Source organism: Adiantum capillus-veneris, chromosome 21 (assembly GCF_014529385.1).
Source record: "Adiantum capillus-veneris isolate H3 chromosome 21, ASM1452938v2, whole genome shotgun sequence".
Taxonomy (NCBI): domain Eukaryota; kingdom Viridiplantae; phylum Streptophyta; class Polypodiopsida; order Polypodiales; family Pteridaceae; genus Adiantum; species Adiantum capillus-veneris.
Window position 1 is genome coordinate 41,435,543 of NC_140951.1, and position 16,679 is coordinate 41,452,221.

General features: G+C 42.3%; 2 protein-coding genes across 2 annotated transcripts; both read right to left on the bottom strand.

The window, feature by feature from the left end:
- Positions 1–5,471: 5,471 nt before the first annotated feature.
- On the bottom strand, positions 5,472–8,693 carry SPC98 (spindle pole body component 98). Its single transcript, XM_086493381.1, has 2 exons — positions 6,071–8,693; positions 5,472–5,936 (listed from the first exon to the last, which is right to left on the bottom strand). Exons 1-2 carry the CDS (start codon positions 8,425–8,427, stop codon positions 5,624–5,626), a joined length of 2,670 nt encoding a protein of 889 aa, XP_086349507.1. The 5' UTR covers positions 8,428–8,693; the 3' UTR covers positions 5,472–5,623.
- Positions 8,694–14,786: 6,093 nt separating this feature from the next.
- LOC147430843 (uncharacterized) lies at positions 14,787–15,317 on the bottom strand. The gene has a single exon (XM_086493594.1). The coding sequence runs from the start codon at positions 15,315–15,317 to the stop codon at positions 14,787–14,789; it is 531 nt and encodes a 176-aa protein (XP_086349720.1).
- Positions 15,318–16,679: the final 1,362 nt, after the last annotated feature.

The following is a 16,679-nucleotide window of genomic DNA, read 5'->3' on the forward strand; positions in this document are numbered from 1 at the left end:
TTTCTGACATCTTCCTTTGGAGTGCAACTTCTGGCAGAGTGGGGTATCCTAAAATGCTTGCCATGGAAACCCTAGCAAATTATAACTTGAAATTTCTCGACATCTCTCAATAGGTGTCTCTTTTCGAGCTAAAAACCTTGGAGTTCCAGTGTGATTGCCAGGTCTTGGGACTACCATCACCGCGACAGGAACATTGCTTGTCAAGGCTTGTTTCGATTATTCAAGAGTTTGTGGATCATGCTACGGTCGGCTACGACCTTATGGAAGAAATCCAACCCTAATTTTTGGTGCAAGGTTCAGGATGGAAAGTCAATCGACTTTTCGAGCTCGACTAATGTCGAGATTGCTTTTTAAGTTTGAGTTCTGTTTGGAACTTGTTTGGTGATCCTGTTTGAAATTTGTTTGAGATGGATGGTATCTGTTTTGATCCCGTCTTGGTGCCGATTTGAATTGTTTGACTCTGGTTTTAATACTGGTTTGAATGATTGATGATTTTACTTCCGGATGGAGTAGTGAGAAATGTTGTTTTGGTATTGTTTGAACCTCGGAACGACGCAGACGGGATGTCTGGGGAGCGTTTTGTTGTATGCTTAAAAACCTCAGAACGACGAAGACGAGATGTCTGGGGAGCATTTTGTTGTATGCTTGAAATCCTCGGAACGACACAGACGGGATGTCTAGGAAGCGTTTCGTTGTATGCTTGAAAACCTCGGAACGACGCAGACGGGATGTCTGAGGAGCGTTTCGTTGTATGCTAGAAAACCTAGGAACGACGCAAACGGGATGTCTAGGAAGCGTTTCGTTGTATGCTTGAACCTCCAAGCGATGCAAGCTATGTGGTCGTTGAGTAGCTCCATATCGCAGACCGTGTCTCGGGGGAGTGACTTTGTTCGTTGTGTCTTGTAAAATGCATATGTGAGCATTCATGTTGCATTGTGATGTGCCAACCACTGAATATTCCTTATTGGATGAGATTGCCTGGGTATGTAATTTTAGTGCATCAAGACATCCGTGGAAGATCAGTGCGGTCTCTGTGTGATGGCTAATTTTACTATGCCGGAATATCAAGAGTTCCGATCTAGACGAAAGGAGAAGAGAAGCCGACTCCTTGATCAAAAGAGCCGAAAGGAGAAGCCGACTCCTTAACAAAAAAAAGCAAACTGATTGTCCCTTGGAATGACCCTCAGAAAAAAAAATTGAGCTAACTTGAGTTGTTTTGCAGATATGTCAGCACTGAGGTGCTGACATGGTTGGCCGTACGGATTTCCACATATCGCACTGGCTGTGTTGATGTGGCAGGTAGTACAGAAGATCACAAATTGCGTCGACTGGATTGGACGCTAGCTTTTGGGAGCCAATTGCTTTTAAGTTTGGCAACTTTTCATGTACTGCTTTTCCCCAAGGCCAAGGGCCTTTAAATAAGCCCCTCGGGCTCTCTCTGGCTCATTCTGTGCTGACGAGCAAGTGAGCACAAGAGACCCGCGGGCAGCTGTAATTTGCTCAAGCATTAATACAAAAAGAAATACCAAAAAGGGTGTCAGTCATTGGGGCCAATCTCTCTAGGCACGGAACTACACTGAGCCATGTCGACTCGATTGAACTATGATTTAAGTGTGTAGTGTTTTAAAGTGATTCTCTCTCGTGTGTCGTGCCAAATTCCAGACTTGGGGTGTCCAAGTTTGTTACAAGAGGCATTGCATCGTCATGGAGTTATACACATCTTTGCAAGCACATCGGGTCTGCAGCAATCGATAGCCATCAATAAATAGCCAAAGGGTTTCAATCTGACGGGAGTTTGCAAGTATCGTGAGCCTACATTCGCAACCACATTCGTTCCAGAGACAAGGATTCATCTATAGCTTCCATCATATGGCAATCTTAGTCAAAGCCCCGAGAGGAGCCTCTATCTATGAGAAATTATTTGGCACTTTCATGAGACATCATGCAGAGGACTTGCCATGGTTAGTGGAGGACATCTACCTCTTCATCTCCCATTCGGCATTGCTCTCACCAATCTTCCCACTTAGGGGCAACATAGGCTGGCCGATAACATTCGTGGGCATCAACCTTTGCATATTCAGCCAGTCGCTCGACGCGCAGCCATCAAGTTTGCAGTTTGGTTCACACCATCCAAGTTGGGGCAGCAAAGGCTGGCCGGTAACCAACAAGGGAATCATTGATCCAAGAAGCAGTCCATTGGTTGCAAATACATGTATCATCAACATCCCTGTCTATTTGGACATTTCCACATAATCGAGGGAGCTTCTCTTAAAAGTAGCCGTGGAGGACATCATCAAGAATGCCATTCATTTGAGACCGTCATATGGCGTCTATGGAGTTAGGTACCAATACCTCACCTTAAGCAAGAGGGGATGTCACGTGCGCATGGCTCTATGTGCCACGTGGACATGCTTCATCGACTTCCAGAGCCAATTCTATACATATCTCTAGATAGGAGTGTCTAGAATCCTAAGAGGATTAGTACCAACAATTTTGTGAGCGTGCTTACAAGACCTCCATGTTCGAACGAGTCCCTTAGATTAGGTTTTCCAGTTTTGGAGCCCTCTTGCATAAATGGTTTGTACAAGCATTTTGACAATTGTTACAATACGGTGGGCATCTAGCATGATGTGCATGTATTTTAAGTTAGAGAAATCCAACGAGCCATTCCCCGTATCAATCGGATTCTCGAGTGAGGAGATGGTTTCACCCAAAAACTTCACCTGGACAAGTTTATTAATAAAGCATTTCAAATGATTTATTTTTAAATTGTCTTCCAAATTTGCCTTACCTAAGTCTTAAAAAGTTCATTGAGCAGTTTTTTGCCCTTTGAAAGGAGCAACTCAGCTAGTGTTTTCCAACAAATTAGCAAACGCTAAAAGAAGCCAAGCGTTTTTGCAGATATCAGCTTGGCATTTTTGGCAAACCGGGACCATCAACAGCAAATTAGCCCAGCGTTTTCAGCTTTTAAAGCATTCCCTCGCCAGAAAAGCCTCTCGTTTGCTAAGCGCTCATTCTCCGTAGCAACCCGGACCTTTGGCAACCCATCAAGCCTCTTCTCGGCCATTCCCTCACCGCATCGAGTGCTCTCATCGCTTGCTAAGTGCACATTCACTGTAGCAGCCCGGACCTTTGGCAGTCCATCAAGCCTCTTCTCGGCCATTTCGTCGCCGCAACGAGAGCTCCCATCGTTGTCCATCATTTGCTCCATCATGATCTGCGTTTTCAGCCTTGCTTTACACGACAGATCGGCTGCGTTTCTGCAGCCAGACCTGCGTTTTTGCAACCAGCTTTCAACCCTTGTTTCCTCTCACATCAGGAGCACAAATCAGCCCCAAATCTACCCCGTGGTGGCCATCAGCAACCTCACATCAAGACGGATCCAAAGGTGCATCAATCAACCTCGGAGGTGCTTCATCTTGAAGAGTTACTACGGCGACATTCCCCATCCGAGTTAATAGAGTCTACATTGAGGTACTGCATGTGTGTACATTCCATTTACGCACTCCAAAGCAAATACCACATCGGCAATGGTGTGGGGTCTCTCTCTCTCTCTCTCTCTCTCTCTCTCTCTCTCTCTCTCTCTCTCTCTCCACATCTCTACCTCTCTTTCTTATTCTCTCTCTATAAAGAAATAAAAGGAACCATCATTCGTGCTAAGTAGCACACATTCAAGCAAGCAAAAAAGAAAAGTTTTGGGGAAGTGTAAAGCCTAGATCTTCACCATTTCAATTCTGCTGCACCTGATAGTAATAGGCCGCCATTGGCATACAGTGGCATATCCCCCTTCGGTATAAGTGAAACAAGGCCAAGTGTAAGTAAGCAAGGCATCAGTCCAAAATCAAAATAGTGTTGCAACCTCTACAACGAAGCAAGATGCAAAGCATCCCAATAATCCCAAAAAAATGGCAAAGCCATTCCCAGCAAGATGCTACATCAATCCCACTAAGCGCATCATGCATCTCCCTCTCTATGAAAGGTGTCAATAGAGCGCAAAAAATATGAGTAACAACACTATGAGTAGATGACCAAACCTAGCAAGCATACTCACAAGGAATGACCATTTTCAAGTCTCTGTTCCCCATTCTGTGTTTCAAACGTGAGTATCCATAACAAGGAATGGCATTCCATGCCCGTTGCCACTCCCCATTCCAATTTCCCATTCCGGGTAACTATGCTAGCATGAGCCACATGCACAATGAAAGGCTCCACTCCTTTAAACAAGGAGGAATAATATTATGTGGCAATTAATAACTCAACTCACAATATATGGCCCATGTCTAAGATGGATGTGAAATCAGCTTTTTATCAATGGTAATTTGGAGGAGGTGTATATGAAGCTAGTTGTAACCTTTCAGTTTCTCATTCAAGCCATAACATACATCAAGTACTAAACCATATATGTAGGACATGAGTGAGTGAGTGTGTGTGTGTGAGAGAGAGAGTGACTATGTATGTGTGATTCATGTTTGTTAGTTATAGATTTTCAGAAACATAATTCAATTGTCACAAGTTCATAGCATACGAAATTTGCATTTAGAAGTTACAATTTATATACCTAGATGAAACTAGGATATCCCAGATTCACCTTAAGAGGAAAGTGCAAGGTATAGACTCATGGCAGTCATCCATAGGACAATATAAACATCAACTCCATCATGCATAGCATTGACTAAATACTACAACATCCCCAGTATCATTGTCAATGCCTAAAAGTGGGCGCAGATTCCAGAATAAAGTACCAATATATATGCCCCCACAAACCCACAACACGCAAGCATACATCAATACAAAGATTTATGTACTGAATTATAATTTCCTGCGAAATATAGAAGTCCAACGATTAAAGATTTATGCAACCTTAATGAGTTGATATGGAAACCCATAAACAATCTAGAGGAAGGTAATTCCACTCAATAAAATTCATTACTAGTCACGAGTTAGGCTGCTCATAAAACCTAAAAAAATCTGCTAGCAGTGGTTCTCTTTCGGTTCTCATTCCAGACCCCTGTGATTTGGGAAAGCCCTGGTCAAGGATGGTCAACTTACATTATATACTCCTTATCCAAAGAATGAAGAGTAACAGTGAAAGGTACTCGTCAACTGCAAAAGACACTCTTCAAAAGCTAGATATCAAGAAAATGCAATGAATCAAAAATCTTGACATCTATTACAGCAGCTTCTTCACAGACCTTGGTAGAGTTCAATATTTTCCTTGGTTATATAGCATAGCCATACCCATGAGCGACTAGGCCAAGGCTTGGGTTCTTATTCAAAAGTAACTTTACCTACACTTTATCCAAGTCAAGTATAGCATTGATGAGAAAGACTAGTTTTAGAGCGGTCGAGAGTAAGAATCTAGTCAGGAAAGTAAAATCACATAAACATAAATTACCCGGATCAAGTATGCTTAAACACATTAATTCACGAAAATTTGTGAATTAAATTGACTAGCTGATAAAGGAGGAAAAAGCACCGGGAATCTAATCATTTGAGTGAGATTTTTGAGAGGGAGCTATAAAGGCCGGACAGGTCAAACACCAGGCGGCCTTAAAACCGTATAAAAGGTCATCTATGATACAAGCAGATAATAGCTAAACAAGAAAATTATCTACCAACCACATTATGATGGCCTTTGAGCCTTTATGGGAGTTCTCTTGAGCTTAAGAGGGGTGGTTGACATGCTCATATGCTGACGAATGTAAAATTCTGAGAAGTCCAACCGGAATGACAGGAACTTCAAATCGACATGCTGCTGCACAGGAAGCTGGGCAATGAAACCTTCAAATAAAGATGAGTACTCCGCAGCTACTCCATCCATTTCTTCACCCATGCCCTTCAAAAATTCAACTGTAAAATCTGCATTTGCCATTTTCCGGCCCACACCAGAAAGTAAAAGCTCTCTCTCCAACTTCTTTCTTGCAGAATTGTCACTCCTGTAGAGCATGCAACTACTTTATACTACAGAAGCAATGTTTCTGGTATCTTCTAATCTGTGTGCCTCTTGTATGTGTATAAGACTATCAGCATACTTATTCATAATAAAGAGAACACGATGTGGGAGACTAACCTGGCTTGGACTGCTCGAGCATTTTCATAGAGACGATCTGCGAGTCCTCGGAATCGGAGAATCAAATCGAACAGACTAAACAAGGTCTTGCACAGAAGCTTTGACCTTTCACCAAGAAGAGCTTTTTCAATGATGGATGTCAAGTATTTTTCATGAGCTGCAATAAGATCATCTAGATCCTGAGCATCTTCCATTTCTTCCAAAAAATTTGCCCAAGAATATTCCAAGACCTCAAACATGATGTAGTACTGTAAATTTGTAACAAAGTGATTCATCTCATTGCGAAGAGTTTGACACCTCCTTAATACTGCTACAACCTGCGACTTTTCCCCATGACCGGAGGGGGTGAATAGTCTAGCTAATGAGCAGTTTGGCTTCATGGTCTGCCAAGTTGCACTTAAAGCATGCTCCACCCTTTTTAACCTCCACAGAAAATTGAAGATCTTGAGATAACTTGCCATAACAGCCTCCGTGAAGATAGTATTTAAAGGATCACGCAAAGTATACTCCAATGAAAAGACATCCCATCCTCTGTCTCCACTGTTGTAGGGCATCATTTTCACCCTTAATCTATCTAAAATGTCCCCTTCATCGTATTGAGCATTTGAAGTACGAATAGCACTCTCAAGAAGCCCTGCAAGCTTGAAGGAACTAACAGTATTTGCTGGTTGAGAAAGATCTGGACCTACAAGATCCATAAGATATTGGATAAAATCACCTTGACCTAAAAGAAGATACCTTTTGATGGCTAAGCAATGATCTCTAAACCTGTAACGCTCATACATTATTTTTAGCAGATGTCCATCAATCTTTCGGGCAGCTTCCACAACCATCACCTCTAAGGCCTCTGTTTCCCCATAGCCCAACCCACCACGATTACCAGAGGTGCCAGCAGCAGCAACAGCTTCAGAGGCTGCTTCTGCCCATCCATGATCTTCACAGCAGACTCTTAAAAAGTTAATGGATTTTCCTGTTCGGAGTATTCTCTGAGCTAAAGATTCTGGTATGAAAGATGGAAGCATGCTACTCTGAAGTCTGTAGCCCTCACGCCACAATGCTTCAGCCTTCACAGGCTGCCCCACAACGAAAAACTCCTCGTATAAATCATCAAGCTCCCCTTCAAGAACCCATCTCCTGACCATCTCAAATAACGGCGAACACACTCGAATAAGTAACCTAGCCATGATACTCCTTACAATCGGTGCACCATGCTGAGCATGCATATGTATTGCACCAGCCATGGCCCCTCCTCTTAAGCTTTTACAACCATCAACCAATACAGCCAGAAGTCGCATTCTGACCAGGGGTTCTGCTAACCAAACCATTAATCGCCGCAATGAAAGATAGTTACCTGCTTTGCTCCCTTCTGACATTAGCGGGATGGGATTATGGACCTGTGCCTCCAATATAGCAATAAGGCGATAATAATCAGAAAGCTCTTCTTGTAGGGAAGAACAGAAAGCTTGTCCTACAGTGCCTATGGCCTCCAATGGACCCTCTTCAAGGTTATCCGTTATATGCTGCCGCACCCGCTTGTATAGCCAGCCAACCTCGCACAACCTTCGTACAAGCATTCGGGTTGCTCGTGGGACTCTGAAAGCTTCATCCACAGCATAACCATCCAGCTCTTTGTCAAACTTGACATAGCGCCCGTCAATACCCTGGCAAGCATAGAGGACATCACGAACTAGAGCTCCTTCAGTCACTTCTGACTCTTCTTGGCAAAGCTCCACAAATTCACGAATGGAAGCAGCCTTAGCATTTTCTGAATCCTTTGCAAGGACCAAAACCCCACCTGAAGGAAGACAGTTTGAGCCATGACTCTGTATCTTCAGCAATTGTCCATTGCTCACAACCATGCTTTTGGATAGAGAATCTGATTCAAATGACCTTGGTCTTTCAGAGGACGCGGGGAGTGCAGGCAAGCCTCCATGTGAAGCAGGACCCGAAAGCGTTGATGTAAATGAACCAGCCATGCCTCTCGTTTCAGACTTCTCCCTTCTTTGGTCCTCAGCAAGGGCACGCAAAACATAAAGCAAAGCCCATTTGTTCTCAACACATCCTGGGCTTGTCTGTGCAGAAAATCTTCTGTGCAAATCAGCAAATGCAAGAGCATCCGAGGACCTACCTTGGAGCACGAGCTGCCTCTTGATTGCCTCAGCCATGGCAGCTTCATCGTTAGCAACAGAGGGGACGATGCGGCTACCAAAAATGCGAACAGCATAATTGTAAGCTCTTTCAGCAATTGTATCAAGGCGTGCAGGGCGATCTGTCCCACCTTGCTCAAGCTCTGCTTTGGAGGGAAGCAAGCGATAAACGAGCTCCTTAACGAGGGCAGAAATCTCTTTGCTCTCCATGGGATCTGCGGAGAATGGGAAGAGTTAGGGGCCGCCCCCTCGAAAAGCAGTTGCAGTTTGTGCAGCTAGGGTAGCCATAGCCAGGGAGCTTCAGAGAGAGTGGATCCTCATGCGGGCAGCAAGTAGCACTGCGAGGAGGGGAGATCCGGGCTATGGCCACCTGTGCCTGTGTGTGAGCGTAACCCGCGAGAAAGAAGTACTCTCTAGCTTTTGCTTGGGAGTGTCGAAACCTTTGGCGGGAGGAAAATTTTGATATTACTCCTTGCCTATGTTCAAAAAAATATGTGCAAGGCAGCAAGTGGCATCAAATGTCTTTCGTGCCCTTATGAGTGCATTTTATGGCCATTGAGTGCCACTAAGGTGGTGGTCACACAAAGCATAGTTATCAGTTACTTTTTCATATAACTATGCCTTCATCGTGGTCATGTGGGAGAGGTCTAGTAGCATAGTAGAACTATGCGTGGAGTTTTGCATAGTTGCACTACTAGGGTGAGAGGAGACATTTAATCTAGTACATCTTTAAGAGCTTCTAAACAACAAGGTTGCAATGAGAAACGTGGCTTGTAGTGATTGGAACATTCTGTCCCCACCATCAGGCTTCACAATCATGACCGCCAATGCAATCTGCTGGTGAGTGCATCATGCTTGTAACTTGCTCACAAAAGCTTGTGCGTGACTATGAGAAGGTTTCGAACGACTTGTGGTTTGTTGTTGCATTAATGTGCAATGCATAATTATCTCTTACATATAACTATGCTTGCATGACCACCACCTAAGTGCACCTTTTGTGTGATGGTCACTTAGCACAAGGTGTAGTATGTCTTTTTATTTGTGCATGTTGCTTGCCGATAAAAGCACATGTGTGACATAGTCGAACCAATTGTCTACTTGTGGCTTGTAGACCAACGATTAATCCTATTGCAAAATGCAAACAAGGGTCTTAAAATCTATGATCACCATATTTTTATTTTGATGGGGTCAAGTACTTTTTGAGATGCTTAAAATGATGTCAACAAATTGGGTAGAAAATGTCTCCCTCCTCAAGTATTCAAATAGTTAAAAAGTTATGGTATATTTATTCACACTGTTCTAGGTTTGAGAGCCCTACTTTTATTGGCTCCGCTACCCTACAAGAAGGCAGAAGGTCTTTTAAGGGCTTGTTGGGCTTTAGCCTTTAGACTTTCCATGACCAACACTATTTACTCTTTAATTATAGTAAGTTATTGGGCTTGTTGGGCTATAGCTTTTCTATGGCCACACTCTTTAATTATAGTAAGTTATTGGGCTCGTTGGGCTTTAGCTTTTCTATGGCCAATGCTCTTTAATCTTTAGTATAGTAAGTTATTGATGGTTCGAGGGATCACATCATTTGAATTAATTCTAAGCTAGGGGAACAAAAAAAGATACCTTGAGGTGTGTGATACTTTTGTTGTGCCTTTTGTCATGATTGAAAAGAGATTATTACTTGCCACCATCCAAGAAATGCAACAAGAACATAAGTACTCTTGTTAGCCTACACTAGGAAAGAAGTGTGTCAACAACAGTGCCTTTCTCTTGTTATCGATGTCAAGAGATATAATAACACTACACGCTACGTCGAGAAGTGTGTCAACAACAGCGCCTTTCTCTTGTTATCGATGTCAAGAGATATAACAACACTGCAAGCTATGTCGAGAGCCACTACAAGAACCTTGCTTGGATCAAACTACTTCAAGACTAGTTGTTTCTTTATAAAATACTAGCAAAACGGCGGCGCCTTCGGTGGCGGCATGGCCCCTCTTACCCTCAAACCCCTTGCTCTTGACAAATTTCATAAAGGCAGATCAAGAAAATTTCTCTCTCTCTCTCTCTCTCTCTCTCTCTCTCTCTCTCTCTCTCTCTCACACACACACACACACACACAAATCCAGCTTTCTTATAAATTTGAAGGTGAAAAAGCTAACAAATTTAGGAAATTTTAGTATCTATTTGTCAAGATGACATACGTGTGAGATCAATATAATATTGAGTACAACCGCTCACTCTTACCATGACACACATGGTATTTATAAGGTAATATTTGGGTTTAGAGCTTCTAAACCCATAGCTCATTGGTGTATGACTTAAGCTTTGGGGGGAGGGAGAGAGAGAGAGAGAGAGAGAGAGGAATGGGAACCTGCAAAACGGCAGAGGCCCTCCCAACTGGCCATTATTTGCTACATACATAGTGTTCTAAAATGGCCTACAGTCAGTTTGTTAGACCCCACCTTAATCCGAGATAGAGAAATAGAGAGTGAGTAGAAGGAGATAGAGAGAGAGTACAAATAAGCACAATATATTTTCTACAACACAAAAATTTTAGAGAGTACATTACTTTACGATTGCGCCCCCGGTGGCGGTATGGCCCATGTGTTAAAACTTTCATTCAATTTGGAAATGAACATTTGAAAAGACAGCGTTCAACCCTTTGTGCAATGACACCAGGAAAAAAACTTTTACGATACACACATACGTCCAAAAATATGGCATTACAAAAACCACTTCTTGGATTTAAATTGCAGAGCAATCTAACTGTAGCATTATGTTTCAAGTGCAAAACATACAATGGAAAACCTTCCCCAATATCTAAAATGCTATCACAATGTGATTTACACACTAAGTCTGCACTGACATATTCCTTCTAAGCACCGAGAAAAGTTTGCATGGCAAGAGATTGTTGAAGGTCTCCATATATGCAATCAAGAATATACAACGTCCAGCATAATATTTATGTGTAGTACATAGAGATGCAAGCTTTCTACATCCTAAAGCGCAGCCTATGGCATGCTCTACCACGGTATCGAACCACCCATGGTCCGCGATGTAAGACACATCGACCAATCACTTGGGAAAGAGACCCATAACAAAAATGCACAGGGACCAACTACCATGGGTTAGACTTTGAGAAAACATAGCATCCATTGGGAGGGTTCTTCCTAGCTCTGCAATGGTGATACGTGCTATCTCTGGATAGCAACTTGGACGTCGCAGAGCAAGCTCGGATCATATGAGGCCTCAAAAAATTCCACCAGCAAGAACTGTGGATAATTTTATAATCTATATCTAATCAAAAATATATTAGTATAACAAAATAGATACAAAGTAAAACCTGACTACTTTACTACATCAATCTTGTTACCTTACTACATCCAAAACCTCGAGAAGATCAATAACCTGCATGGCTGTGAGATAGGCCCCCTCCATAGAAGTGGAAACATAGTTGGTGATTGTAAGTTTCAAATTCTTTAGAGAGAGAGAGAGAGTATAATATTTTGCCTTGGATGTGTCGAGGTCGTCTTCCTAGCGTATGTTAGGGGATGATGGCAATGGGCTCAAGGTGGCTTGAAGGTGAAGGTAGCCATAGCTCAGACAGTTAGAGAGAGAAGAATACACACACTTCTAAAAAGGTGGACTCAATACACAAAAGGCTAGTAATACTTTTAGCATAGTGTAATGTACATCATAGGCTTGGGCTTTATTTATGCATGCCGAAGTGGCTATCCGGCTGATAACTCTCCATGTAGCCCTTCTTAGAAGCTTACAACTCATAGGCTAAATGTCAATAGCAAAAGGTATGCACATGTAGAGGTGTTTCCCATAGTCGTTGAAGAAGGACATGCCTATCTCAACGATCTTCCCCTTAGGCATGGACTATACTGAAGCAAAGATGGGTTGAGACTCAATGCCACAAAGGCAAGCAGTCACACATATTAGGGTAGTCACATAGACTATGGTAGTCACATAGACTGAATCATGGTCTCAAACAGACATGGTGTCACATAGACTTTAAGGATTCCTCCCCTTAAACATGAAAGGCGAAAGATAACCATATCTATAATTGTCAGTGTCTACTCTGAGTAGCACCTCTCCTTGCTCCTAGTCGTCTTCGTCATCTGGTATGATTTGTTGTTGCCACCGTTGCAGCTTGTGCATACTTTGTCGACGATAGCTTCACCTTTGGTTCTCTTCTTGACAAAGACATTTAGCATACATAACAGCGTGCAAGTGATGTGAGCACGAAGGTTTCTTTCGAGGAAGGTCTTACCCCCATATATAATTGGGGCAGTATCTAGTCCTTTCACATCTTTTGTAGATAGTTTCAGCAGACATAATGAAAGGCAAGGCTTCATTATCATGCCTTGAGTGCAAGAGAAAATAAAATGCATAATGAAACGAGAAGTATGCAATGCTTTTGTACAAATGCAAAATAAGTTTGTGCAATGCTTTGATAGCTTTCAAAACGATTGAAGACTTGAGAGAATGCACAAAGTCAAAAGGTTTTGAAAAACTTTGAAGCTCTTTGCTGAAGCTCGAGATGAAGGTTTGAAGTCGAATTCCTTCTTTGACGAGCTGCTCTGGTAATCAACTAAGGTGCATGAAAAGGCCTATTTGGGGCGGTTGCCGACAACTTAGCATGGGAACAAGGCTTCGTGAGTAGCTGTGTGGGAAGCGATGCTTTGCCAAATTGCAAGGCAATAATGGATAATTCCTAGAGACACCCTTTTTGAGAGTCGATATATATTTTAATGTTGCTTAAAAAAAGAAAATGAGGGTTGTCAAACTATGCCAAGGTCAAGGACAGTGAGTCAACTTGAGCTGTTTTGAAAAAGGTCATGAGGTAGGTGAGGCTTGCTCCGAGGAGGAAATGAAGCCAAAATTTATGCGCTATGTAGAATTTGCATCATTGCAGGTAGGCAAGTTGGCACCATGTGCTCTGTAAGCATTGCACCAACACCTTATTGATATTGAGGATGTTGAGCTTTAGCCTTGAGCAACTCGATGCTATGTCAATTCCCCCCCTTGGCCTGGCGATGGCTTCTATTTGTAGATCGAGCCAACAAGGAAAGAAAAATTGTGCAGCCCTTGATGCTCTCCAACTTGCGTTCGATGGAGCTCGGCAAGAGGAATCACCACTGCACGGCAAAGATTTGCGCTCAGAGAACAATGATTGCAGGATTTGGTTCTTCAGGCCTGCATGACACAGAGCGATAGAGAGATTGCGCAAATTTATTGGCCATAATTTCTCTTCGACATCATTTTTTGATTAATCTCCTTGTCTGAAGCTTGAATCGCTACCTATGCCTCTTCTTTGTAGCTCCTCAAGAAGCTAAAACTTCCAATTTGATGGTGTGAGGTCACACTGTTTCTCAAGCCCTCTCTCTCTCTCTCTCTCTCTCTCTCTCTCTCTCTCTCTCTCTCTCTCTCTCTCTCTCTCTCTCTCTCTCTCTCTCTCTCCCTCTCTCCTCACATACAGTTTCAAAAAAGCACACGCCTTGTCTTCAAGCAAGTTTCTTGACCAAAAGCCTAAATGAAAAATCAAAATGCTCGCACACATTAAAAAAATACGTAGATCACCAAGGAAGGAGAGGAGTGTTGCAAGGGCTAAATGTAGTGTTTGGGAAACAAATGCTAAGCAAGGAGGGGATATTGGATATAGTGGATGGGAGGATGGGGTTGGGCAGTACATCAAAATAGATGCAAGAGGCTCTCCTATTACTCAAAGTGGCACTCAAGTGTGTGGCGTATATGCCACATCAGCGGCCAACAATGTAGGAAGTAGTCCAGCTTCTCTCCAACATATCAAAAGAGCATAGAAAGCTATGACAGTAGCAAGCTCATAATGAACATAACTATCCCTAAAGTAATCAAGAAACTAAATCTTAAACCCTAATCCGAGTCTAGTGAATGCCAAAATCAATCCTAGCTCTAATACCAGTTGTTAGGGGATGATGGCAATGGGCTCAAGGTGGCTTGTAGGTGAAGCAGCCATAGCTCAAACAATTAGAGAGAGAAGAATACACACACTTCTAAAAAGGTGGACTCAATACACAAAAGGCTAGTAATACTTTTAGCATAGTGTAATGTACATCTGGCCGATAACTCTCCATGTAGCCCTCCTTAGAAGCTTACAAATCATAGGCTAAAGGTCAATAGCAAAAGGTATGTACATGTAGAGGTGTTTCCCATAGTCGCTGAAGAAGGACATGCCTATCTCAATAGCGTGTAAGTCACGTAGGCGTTAGGAATCATCTTCATTCAGGGGAAACTGTCGACATTTCAACTCAAAAGGGAGGCCTTCTCTAGCTCCCATGAGAAAATCAATCCTTGGGATGAACACTGCATTTCCTGCATGTGACCGTGTAATGATTTTTGCTTCAATCACTTTGCTATGGAATTGCTTACAAATCACGTGTGTCCCATTACAAAGACCACTTCTTGGATCCAAGTTGCGGAGCAATATAACTGGAGCATTTTGTTTCAAATGCAAAACATGCGGTGGAAAACCTCCTCTAAGATCTAAACTATTTAAGAACTCAGTTGATCACAATTTGATTCACACACTAAGTTGCACTGACATATTCCTGAGTACCAGGAAATTTTTGTAATACCAAATTGTTTATAGCATCCACATCCTTGTTGCGAGGTGCCAAGATTGCCTTGTCCTTGAAAAAGGTTGCATGGCAAGAGAGCATTTCAAGGTCTCCATATATGCAATCAATAAGTGCTTGTAAACTACTTTGTGGTAGCATCATGCAGGCCGGCAGAGCCACATTATCATGTAGCTCCCCATCGCAAACATTGCCATTTCCAATATCAAGTGTCCACTGGACAAATTCTCTTGCTCTAACATTATTGCAACAATTGACCACTCGCATGGTCTCTGCTAGACGCATAATTTTTGTACAAGACCAAATGTATGAGTGGCACAAAGATACATCAACAATGTTTGTCCTTCCTCCTCTACGTACAACATGCAAGATCTGTCTAAAATCACCACCAAGGAGGAAAACCTTTCCGTCAAACAACATGTTATTATGCATGACATCTCTTAGTGTCTTATCAAGAGCCTCAAAAGCGTGTCTATGAGTCATGGGAGCTCCATCCCATTGATCAATGAAGCCATTCGCAACAGCTAAGCAAGTTGGCTATTTACTTTCATATTGCATGTTGAGTCAAAAGTTATATCAATAGGGATCTTGAATCTAGAGTGTGCGGTCCTTCAATTGTTGAGAAGTTGTGCTGCAATACCAGATGATGTGCATGCCCAAGCAACTTTGCTCTCTCCACATATGCGAGAGAGCAGGGCATTATAAAGATAGGTCTTTTCTATTCCACCTGGCCCATCCAAGAATAACATAGTCCCACCATTCATGCCAATGGCTTGTAAAACCCGATTGTAAGCTTCCCTTTGTCCAACATTCAAAGATGATTCCATTCAAGCAGACAAACCTTTTTATTCCTCTACATTATACATGAACTCTTCAGCAAGCACTCCATTCTCACTCATTATTTACAATGTGCGATCCACTTGGGGAATTCTAGAGTAATCTGAGATCCTCTTTCCCTACTATTGAAGCATTGTCTCTAAGTTCGACAATGCTTGGTTTTGTGCCATGCGTCCATGATATGCACATTAGTTGTGCAAGTCCTCATATGATATACATGGTCCTCACAAAGCTCCTAACAAAAGTGATTCCATAATGTACCAGGACATATCGGCTCACAAAATACCAAAATAATTACAATTAGTACTCGTAATTGTTTTCCTGTTTGTTGAAATGAAGCTTCTTCTAAACAAAGAAACCATTCATCATCAACTTGCAATAATCCCCATGGATTGCGGGCTTCTTTAAATGTGTCATATACTTGTTCATCAAAGGTCCAAATATCCTCAAAAACATCCTTTGCACTTATTGAGTAGCATACGCAAATAGTAGAGCTCTCCGACAGTGGGAACTATGTGGTACATTCTTCCAATCATGTCACCCTTTTGTCTTTGAGTCCATGTTTTACCTGCTGAATTCTAAACCCACTTTGTTGGGAAATCTATTTACAACAAATTGTTGGCCTCTGGATATTTCTGATTAACAAAAAACCACTCAATGAGCGTCATCTTTTTATTGGTCTCTTTCTCCACCATACTCTGTAGAGTCACTTTGTCATTAAAGAAGACTTGATTTTGACGAGGCAAATGAACTTGGAGGCGTTGTATGTTAGGTTTCTCTTGATGCGAGTCAAACCCAAATATCCTCCAAATAGCCTCAAATGTTGATACACAGCGTGCATTAAGATAGCTTGTAACTTCATCTAATATCCCTTCACCATCTTGTAGAACAATAGTAGCTTTGTCATGTCCCTTATACACATACTTGTAGAGATATTTCACGGTAGATATAGTGGAGCAAACCTCCACATTGATATGTGCATTATACCTTAATGACAAAAATGGATTG

What these genes read in the sequence shown, in the direction of transcription:
- LOC147430843 (XM_086493594.1), bottom strand. Translation starts at nt 15,317, where the DNA reads ATGACTCATAGACACGCTTTTGAGGCTCTTGATAAGACACTAAGAGAT.
- SPC98 (XM_086493381.1), bottom strand. Translation starts at nt 8,427, where the DNA reads ATGGAGAGCAAAGAGATTTCTGCCCTCGTTAAGGAGCTCGTTTATCGC. An exon ending in GCTCGAGCAGTCCAAGCCAG is followed by an intron (nt 5,937 to 6,070) that starts GTTAGTCTCCCA and finishes CATGCTCTACAG; the next exon opens with GAGTGACAATTCTGCAAGAA.